Source organism: Chlamydotis macqueenii, chromosome 2 (assembly GCF_036417535.1).
Source record: "Chlamydotis macqueenii isolate bChlMac1 chromosome 2, bChlMac1.mat, whole genome shotgun sequence".
Taxonomy (NCBI): Eukaryota; Metazoa; Chordata; class Aves; order Otidiformes; family Otididae; genus Chlamydotis; species Chlamydotis macqueenii.
In genome coordinates, this window is record NC_141557.1 from 93,471,027 (window position 1) to 93,481,519 (window position 10,493).

Sequence of the window (10,493 nt, forward strand, 5' to 3'; positions counted from 1 at the left end):
AAAGTTTTTATAGAAGTGCACATTTCTGCTCATACTTCAACAAGAGAAAAATACCATGACAAAAACACCAGACAGCACACTGACAAGTAAACTAAAAAAGGAAAAACAAACAAACAAACAAAAGTAATTTTTACTCTAATTGAGAACATGGGCACAGCTGAAGACTGAAGCAGTTTACACTTTGCAGCAGGCAGCATAGAGTTGCTGTTGCACCTGAGGTACAGGTGCTATACACGTGTTCTGAAAGCGCAGCACGTTTACCTTGGTATTCTTATTGTCATCTTTATCATACCTCTGTGCCTGGGGCCAGCCAGACTATCCTAAATCCAGCAGTGTACTAAAAAAGAAACGAGGAACCAAAATGGGTTTCTATCCTACTTCAGTACCTTTCAATTATTCGATTAGCCCTTTAGTGGGTAATCAGGTAAATACCTGAAACTAAAACAGTAACTACAAGGCCATTAACTAAAGCAACCCTGAGGCTGCTTTAAATAGCTGTGATCTCTGAGAAGGAACTGCACTATCTCAGCTGCCTACAGATTACCACAAAGGAGAAAGAATTTCCCCTAATGATTTCTTCACTTCACCTGGTTGCTGAACATAAAACTCATTATCCAAGGCTTCAGCTCTCTGCTTCATCCAATCTCAAGGCTAAATTTTACAGCCATCATGGACCAAAGCAAACCTTCCCTATTAGGTGGTCTCCACTATGTATTTCATGAGATGATGAGTAGATGATCCAACCTGAGAGAAGTAATTTATACTAAATAAAGCTACATGCACTTTTGAAGTTCACTTCATTCTGAATTTCTCTTCCCCCTCCTGAACTCCAGTCCAGCAATTTTAAGTGAAAAAATTCTCAAAGTCATGAACGAAAATATAGATTACTAAGCAATCTTCCTTTTGAAATCGGGATAAAGTGTTTGTGATGGAGATAAAGTCCTCTTCAAACCTAATTCATATACTTTAAGCATAGATTTGAAGAATGCTGAGCCCAAAAAAAAAATAGCCCACAACTTCACTCTGTGAATAACGATGCAAACCCAGCAAAGCTAGTTGATCTTTTTACTCTGTGCAGCAATGAAAATAGAAATGAGGTCCATCATGTACTTTACCAGATCCTATGTTACAGAGTCCTCAACTGTACCACATTAGGTAGAACTTTGGCACAATTCACATTTTAATTCTATTTAAATAGAATTTTAATGCAAGTTGGGAAGTGAATGAGCAACCTTACCTAAGCACATTTGACTACTACATGTATATATGTCATACACTTCCTATTATGTGAAGAACAGAAATTCTCCACAAGAAATCAAAGTTTTTCATAATATTCTGTGGCTCATAAATACCTTTTGACACGTTCATTTCAGTAATATTTAGCATTCATCTTTGTAATATTTATTGGTGATAAAAAAAATCGAATGTATTTCCTCGTTAGCTCATCTTTTTCCATGATAACTACATTATAGCAATGGTTTGATGAAACTAAAGATACCGCTCTTCTTATTAAATCCTATATTTCCTTACAAATAATCTCAATTGTATTTCCATTTCTTTGTAACACCAGCTGCCCATATTCATCTTTACCATGAGCAGGATACACAGGCATATAACACAGAAAAACGGATTACTTCATACTACTATACAGCTGCTTAAAAACATTTACATGTCAGCAATATTACTGTTTTTTCACAAAAAGATAAAAACTGATTTGATCTCTTGGGAGGACGTCCTATGGCTTGTTGGAAACTTCCGTATTCTTTATGTTTTACCTATGTTTTTTCTACGTATGGAGAATTTACATGACTGTATTCTCCCTTCCCCTTGTTTAATTAACTTTATACCTCACTCATAAAAGAAGTAGCCACTTTTTCCAAGAAGGCTGTTGAAACACTATTGTCATAAAGACATTCATCACCTCTTTTCCATTGAAAAAAAAAATCATGTTAATGCTTGATTATGCAAGTTTAATTTTGGAAAGTACCAGAGCAAGTAAACCTTGATAAATACAAAAAAAATCTGGGAGAGCTGCCCATTGCTAACAGGCAGGTTTTATACTGCTGTGTCAGTACCCTGATCTTAAGTTCAGAAACTGCACTTGGAGTTATGCTGTCTGCACCAGAACTACCAAACAGCATTATAATGCTTTCCCAAATTTGCTTTTTGGGAGCAATTTGGAAGGCAATTTTGTTATCTGATAAGATGTCCACCACTAAACACACATGCAGACACCCCTCCCAAACACACATACACACGCACACATGCATACACATTGATTTTACAAAAGTCTCCTTCTCTTTAAGCAAGTAGTCACAACACTGAAAATAATCTGTTATGTGTTCACTGATGATTCTTAAATTATTTGTCACCACTCTGCCACTCAAAGGAGGTGGTTATTTCATTCTTCTGAGAAGCTAACTATGTTCAAAAGCAGCTAGATGATGATGGTGGTGTGATATAAATTCCAATAGAAAAATGCATCATCCATCCGTACAGCAGTCCCTTCTGAGAAACTTCCACTGCTGAATTCTTGCTCTTTTCCATCGGTCATGGGGTTCCCATCAATAAATAGAAGGTCAGTGCAACAATGAGGAGCAAGCAGAATGGAGAAGAGAAGGTCTGATAGGCAGCTGACGGCATGAAAATATCTTCATACTTGTAAATACTGACAACACGCTCTGATACGGGTGGTGAGTCTATATCATGACGAGTTATAGAACCTTTAATAGGTAAAGGCAGAAAGAAATAATGTCAGATGCATTTTTTCTATAACTCTACCAAAGAACCAAGTAGAAAGCCAAGTAATTTTCAAATCTACAGGAGCATGCAATATTATGCTGTCAGTGAGTAGGGTCCTTTCTCCAATTTAAGAAATTAAACTTCTGAATAAAACAAATTAAATTCAAGTAAACCATAAACATCCTTTCAGAACTTCTAGTTATCTTTACCTAAATTTAGCTTTGGGGAGTGGGGATAAAAACTACGTATCAAAGAAAACAGGACACACAATACCCTGCTATTTATCTCGTCTTCCTTTTAATCTGTTTTTAAGCCTCAGGCTGCCAGAATTTTAGTTCATTTAAAAAAGGGGGTCTAGTAAGAATAATGTAATTGAAAGACATTTCTTGATTTTGGCACCCCATTTCTGTCAGAAGCATGCAAATCAACTTACCCTGAATTGCTGGACCCCAGGCAAAGAGATAGTACCAACTCAAGTGCAGGTCTACAATGGTTTCCTCTCGGGGAACATATACAGGACGTTTGAATCGACACGTTACACGATTGTTTTCAAAAACCCCTTCTTCATCTCTAGCAGGATTCCTCTGGATTTCTTTAGCCCACTGACCGACATTATAGAAGTGCTGTATTCGGACTCTTCCGTTATCATCGTGAACACAAGCCATGACATCATCTCCTCCCTACATGGTAAAAACATATTGGTGGAAGGAAAACAAAAGTGTCACAAAGTTATTCATTTATTTACATAAGTTTAATTATTAAAAACCGATCAAGACCTGGGGCTCTTGTTACCTTTTTCTACATTAAACACAACACAAAGAAATATTTGTTTCCCTAACAATGTGTCAATCAATCAGATTGAACTGCACAAAGTGGAGAGCAGGATTGACTTACCCTTACTGTCTCTGACTTCCCTTTTGGATCTTTCTAAGAGTTATTTTACCTAACATATGTAAGATATTTGTAAGACATGATATCACCCTGACATCGCACAATTAACTGAACCAGCGGAAGTTCTGGGATCCTGCTTCATTAAAATTAGCAGTCTTGAACCCTTGATGTGTACAAAATCCACTGCATCAAATCATGAACAGAAAAACAGTGTAATTTAGTAAAATACAAGAGATCTTGGCAAATAATAGCATAAATTACAGTCTGCCTTTTCTAATCTCTTCTCATGTTGACTTAATAGAACATCAATTCTTATATCTCTTAAGAGAAAATGAAAAAGGTTCAGGAAATAGTAACAGAATACAGAACACTGTAAGATACAAGAAAAGAGTAAGCAACATGTGCTTCTTCACATATCATAAACAGCCACAGAACATTCCAGTTAAGCAAAGAAACAAGACACAGAAGGAAGCATGAGACGTTTGTTGAGGTCATTTACAGAAATATTAAACCAGTTGCTAGAACAGTTACTCAGGGTCACGGACAAAGTGGTAGAGCACTGCATCACTCAGGGATTAGCATTAGTTTTAGGAGTACTATCTCATAAAAGCCTTAGTATCAAGAACTGTTAAAACACTGTGCAAGTTGTATGAATGGCATTTTACTGAACGTGACTGCCACAGGTGTCGGTGCCACAGGTACAGGTCCCACTTCTCCAACACTCATTTTCTGATATGTCACGCTGATGACAGATGCGATGCTTGCTACCATGATCATCTCTCAGTCCTTTGTTTTAGGGAAAGGAGATAAAAAGGGTGCAGTTCACCTGTCCAAGAATATTGCTATGTGGATTTCTAAAAGATGTGTCAAAAGTGAGGGGAAAAGTGGACAACTAGGTAAAACTTGTGCTTGAACAGTTTCTACACCTCAGTGCTGCTGCAGGCAACCCTTCCAGCTTCTGTCTTGAGCCTATCCTTGCTCTGCATGGCTTGTTTTCCAAGTTTAATTTTCATACATCTGAGTACAAATCTCTCATTCTTAAGTACAGAGGCAAAAATAAAGCTGTTTTCACATATAAAAAAAATTAAAGGAAAGAAAAAAACATTCTGAATCTCAATTAATAGAATGACATTACAAAATCCTGCCTAGGCACAAAAGCCCGCACGTGGAAAAGCATAATGTTATTTGAGACAAAGAAATAGGTCATAGAACTTAAAATCTATTAAGGACAAAAATTGGGTTTTTTTTTCCTGAACTTCTGTAGCTATCCAGGCCACACACTTTTGATTAGGGCCTCCAAGGAGCAGCCCACTTCTCACAGCCAAGCTGTTCTGACCCAGAGTCATTTTACCATTAGAGCCTCTGTATCCCAGGATACCAAAACATCCTGGAAGTTTTGAGAAAGGATGAAGTCAGGAGGGGAACAAAAGAGGAAGACAAATGCTAGCTGTTTTAGTCCAGCTGACTGATGGGCATTAGTTCGCATACGCAGCAAATTTGGAAGCAAGGCCTTTTACTTTACACTTACTTTATTCATCTTACTGTAAGCAGAGACCTAACATGCTGCTTGGTGTGCCCAGGCTGAAATGTGACGGGTGCTTTCCAAGGGGCTGATGAGATGCAGGCAGTGGGACCCTGGGATCTACTGCAGGTATATCATCGGAGTTACAAACTGGTAACGTGATCTCTGATAGGTTGGGGCCAAATACTTAAAGGTGCTGGGCTGGTTTGAAAACCCTGTTAAGTACTTGCATGGCCAGGCATCTTAACTCTTCCCAAAATTTGGCGAAAACTGTTCCTCACAACATTGCACATGAACTGTTTTTCATGATGTGAACTGTTCTTTATGGCACAAAAGACTGCCAGCTTTATTGTGTTTATTTACAGTGTCATATTAAAACATATATAGCAATGACTGAAAAACACCTGCCCTCACATTTCCTTTTCATTTCTCATTTTGGGTCTGATAAAAGAGTTATTAAGTCAGTGTGAGTCTTGTCTTGTCCTAGGTCCTAGCCTAGGACTTGTGAATTCTGAGGTTTTTCAGACTACTGCTTACAACTATACAAGAAACACTCCTGTCCTCTGACTTGTGGATTTAGGACGTAGGCTCAGTATTTTTTTATATACTTAAGAATGTTTCTGTATACAAACACCTACATTATGAACTGTATTTGTGGCTAAACCACCACAACATTTTACCACAGATCACAGACAAAATACGTTTGCTTTAGTCATCTATTGCTCAAGTTTTTTAAAGTCCATACAGTATATGCTCCTGTTTTGTTCATTGAAACACAATGAAAAGTGAAGCTTTTGAACTAAAAATGAAATACAAGGATAAGCATAAAATCAAATCCAGTAAAATTTAAGAGAGACAATAAATTTTAACAAAAATTGCTCTCTAGAGCATGTATGTTTAAATTAGCAGTAGTCATTTTGTCACTCATTTGTGGCTTCCCTGCAACAACTCACAGGTATGAAAAAATAAAAAAGATTTTGAAAGTTTAATGGTAAAAACTGTATTTATATCACTGAAAGTCAGCCGATTTACTGAAGAATAAAATTATTTGCTATTTAGTTTCTGATGTGTCTTTTGTCCAAGTAACACTGACATAAAGCGTGATAGGACATTTCCACGTGAATTGGCTTACCCCTGAGGGCTTTTCTAAGAAAAAAGCAAAAAGCTAATAACATTCAGATATTCAAAGCTGAACGGAAATACAGTTATATTTTTCAGTGAAGAAGGGAAAGGATATGTTAGGAAGGATGAGACAGTTTTCTGTGAGGCAGCAGGCCTGTCTTCTGCTCCCAGACTGGCTACCAAATGGTGCTTTGTTTTCAGCAAGTCATTTTTTTTCCTTATATGCTCTGTTTGTGATAGATCAAATATAAATAATTTATATTCTAGCATGTAAAAGTGTGCACACTGTCAACATGAAGAACTGTACGCGTCTTACCATCTTCTTGTCTGAGGAAAATCCAACCGCCACCCAGCCATCAGTATCGGCACTCAACTCAAATTCAACATCAGCTCCTATTCTACGGTAACTTAGAAAGTAGTCACAAGTCTCTGCGTTGCATCCAGGTTTACCGTATCTAAACGGAATTGGAAATACATGTAACTTTTCCTTGCCATTCCCTGCTATGGAACTTAATTAGGTTTCTGCAAGAAGAATGTATTTTTGTGTAATGGCAGTAAAACATTATATTATGCTATACACAAAGTACAATTAAGTGTTTGCAATTATTACTCTTTTAGCGCAAGAATGTACAGTATTTAAACAGTGTGGCAAGCAATTAGTTACACACAGTAATACTCTCTTGACCCTCCTAGGCCTGGTTTTGTAAGTGATTCATGAAAATATAAGAAACGTGAAACAACTGTAGGTCCATAACTATGACACATATCCTTAAATAACCTAGTTTCTCCAAATAACATAGTCCACAACTACAAAGTACGTTCTTCAATAATAAACATGTATTCAAATGAATATGGAACATTTACCAAAGTCTCCAATGCAATCACTCAGCATTTGCAGACATAAAGGTGTCTGCACTGTTATCTCAGACTGACCTGAAGCATCCCTTGGTTTTTCCACAGTCATCCACTCTGATTTTTGCAAATGGATCCACAGGAGGAGCAGTAGGGAAAGGGTAACCTGTATAATCAGAATAAATTATTAACAAATAAAATACAAGGAATACAAAGCAGTAATATTAAAGATAAAAGGTTCCAATAGCATTTACTTTGTCTGCTGATAACTGAGCTGTTTAAATGAGGGACTACTTTGTCACATACCCAATCCCTTGCTCAGATGGTCCTGGATTCAGGCACCAAACTAATACTGACAACTGAAAACAAAAATTTTCTCAGGTTTTCTACATTTGTCAAGAAGGGAGAAGGATGCTGGAGCATGGCTTTGCTACACCAAGAGCAAAAGTTAACTTAAGGGAGCAGGAACATGAAGTAACGCAGTCAGCTAACAATGAGGGATCTTAATTTGGCTATCTCTTTGTGCGCTTTTAGTACCCTCAGGAAATCCGTAAGGGAACTAAATCTGACTCCTTAGCTATAAATGACAGCATTAAGGATAAATGCAGGGCACCAGCTTCAGAGCTGTAGGAATGGATACTGAAAGGACCTTATAATACATCCTCCATTAAGAGGATGTAAGGAATTAAAAGGTAAGGGAGTATCAAAGTGGGGAATTGCCTGCAGTGATGATCTGCAATCTGTAAGACCCAGAAGAGCCGGACAATGAGAGTTATGACTCCAAGCAATCCCTTGTCTGCTGTACGATAGCACGAACATTTGCAAACAGACCTTTTCTGTCTTGGCTTCTAGAAGTTCGTGTCTGTTGTGTAAACATAAGTATTTTAATAGGATGTTCTTCTATTTAGCCAACTTTAGCCAAAGTGCTAGTGTGAAACTAGAAAGTCCTCTGAAAGTGCTTCATTGAATAGGAAATAAACACTGCTGTTACTTATAGCCTCTGGAAAAAAAAAAAAACATTGAACCTGCACAACTTTAGGCATTTGGGAGCCCTGATTCATTTTCCTAGACTTCTGACAATGCCAATGGAGAGACCAAGTATGCCATAATCTGCAAATTACAGCCTCCACTAACCATGGCAGGGGCCTGGGTAAATTACCCAGCATAAACATATCAAGTTGGAAAAATTTTACCGCAGCCCGTAGCGGAGCATCATCGAAAGAACGGCCACAGGACATGCTGTCTTCTCACTTCTTCCTTTTTTTCAAATGCATCAACCAATGTGGCCTGGCCACAAAACTGGGACTTTTAACACTCCTCCATTTGTAACTTAAAATAATAAAAAAAAAAGCCACAAAAGCCCAGCCACAGCTAATGTATTTCTTACCACTTAAGACATCACAGGGCATTTCGAAAACCACAAAAACCAGGACTCCTTCTAAGTTAGCAGCCCGGACAGCATTTTACATAGGAGTCCACCCCTCGGAAGGAGAACCACCGCCAGCTGGCCTGGTTGGGAGCCCGGACCCCCGGTCCTCTCCTCCTTAGATCCTATCCCGGTGCCCGGCTCTGCCGCCCGGCCTGCCCCGGCCCCGGCCCCGGCCCCGGCCCCGGCCCCTGCCCCTGCCTGAGGGAGATGCCCGGGCCCGGCGGGGAGCGAGGCGCCAGCCTTGAGCAGGGCCCGGCCGTCGGGTAGGGCACACGGGGCTCCCCGCGGCCCCGGCTCCGGAGCGGCGGGGCCGGAGGCCGCCCGGCAGGAAGATGGCGGCGTGCGCTGGCCTTCGTGCTGAAACCCGCCGCCGCCCGTCCGCCCGCCAGCAACCGCCCGGCCCGGCCCGGCCCGGCCCGGCCCGGCCCGGCCCAGCACTCCCTCCCCGCCCCGCGCCGGGCTCGCCCCGCCGGCCGCCGCCCTCCCGCCAGCCCCCGCCCGCCGCACCCTCCTCGGAGAGGTAGCGCAGGTCGTAGAACTCGCTGGCGAAGGTGCCGTACGTGGAGTCGTGGTGAGGCTGCGCCGCCTCCTCGCCCTGCTCCCCGCCGCCCGCCTCCCGCCGCCCGCCGCCCTCCTCCGCCGGGCTGGCGCCGGAGCCGGCCAGGAGCAGCAGCAGCAGCAGCCGCCGCCAAGCGCCCCGGCTCCGCACCGCCATGGCGGCCGCGGCGGCGGCGGCGGGGCGGGGAGGCGGCGGCGCCCGAGCGCCCATCCTGCGCGGCCGCCCGCGGGCTCCTGCGCCGCCGGCCGAGCGGGGGAGGCGGCGGAGGCGGGGGGGCCTGGTCCCGGGGGCTGTGGGGGTGGGCGAGGGGAGGGCGTGGGAGGGTGGTGCGGGGAGAGGGTGGAGGGAGGGGGGCGGTGTCGCCCCCAGCCCTGTGTCCCAGGCCGAGCCCTGGCACCGCGGAGCCCTGCCGCCGGGGCCTTTCCCGAAATGGGGGTGGTGCACGGTGGCCTTCCCCGATCGCCGCCTTACCCCCAGCCCCACACACCCCACACCCCCACCCCGCCACCGGGGCACCTTGGCCCGCAGGCCGGTGCCCGGCTCCTGGGGGGGTGCACCAGGCTGGCCTGGGCCGCCCCCGTGGCCTCGATTCACCAGAACCTCCCAGCATGTGCTCCCAGGGGACGCGATGAATCCCGCTCCGTAACTGCCGCGCTAACTTCCCTCTTTTCCTATTTTTTATTTTTAACGGCTTCTGAGACGGGACGGAGGGCGCAGCGCGACTTACATTGGTTTCAGGTAAAACCCAACGCTGCTGAGCGCTCGCTATCTGGTTGCGTGTTCCTGCTTTCTGTTTTACGCAGCCGGACAAATATGCGGAAGGCCTGGCCGAACGGAAAGAAAGCCCAGCTCGTGTCCCCAGATCTTGTTCAGGCTCTGGTAACTGACGCTGGACTGGCAGCTGGGCATTAGGGATATGTTTGCGTTTTTGCTGCGCCGTGATGTCTGTGGGTTGGTGGAGGACCAGTGACCTTTCATCTCCCAGGTTCGCTGAAGTGATTCTTCTCTCAGATTTGGATTGCTGTCCTCTGGTTGTAACTCTGATTTCTTTTCTGTATTGTTATGCATGGCTATGCTCCCTCCTTTGAGAGTCTTGAAAAAAATTCAGCAAAACATTGGGGAAGAGGGAGGGAGACAAGAGGACGCAACAGTCGGCAATATTCTGAAAATTAAAATAATTTAAATTTAAATATTTTCTTTTTTAGTATCGCTGGCTGAACTGAGTTACTTTTTGATGGCGCACTGAGGCTGCCCGAGACCTAGGCTGTGTTAGAGATCAGTTCATTCCCTGGGGCTGAGCGGTTGCTGGTAATATTAGTGTGTGCTCATCTGTCTCGAGTGGAGGGCGTTAATTCACATCGCTGTGCTTTAGTCCA

General features: G+C 43.1%; 1 protein-coding gene across 1 annotated transcript; it reads right to left on the reverse strand.

Moving 5' to 3' along the window:
- Positions 1 to 1,051: 1,051 nt before the first annotated feature.
- Positions 1,052 to 9,273, reverse strand: FRRS1L (ferric chelate reductase 1 like). The gene is made up of 5 exons (XM_086740446.1): positions 9,066 to 9,273; positions 7,211 to 7,295; positions 6,594 to 6,732; positions 3,176 to 3,422; positions 1,052 to 2,723 (listed from the first exon to the last, which is right to left on the reverse strand). The coding sequence occupies exons 1-5, from the start codon at positions 9,271 to 9,273 to the stop codon at positions 2,551 to 2,553; spliced, it is 852 nt and encodes a 283-aa protein (XP_086596572.1). The 3' UTR covers positions 1,052 to 2,550.
- Positions 9,274 to 10,493: the final 1,220 nt, after the last annotated feature.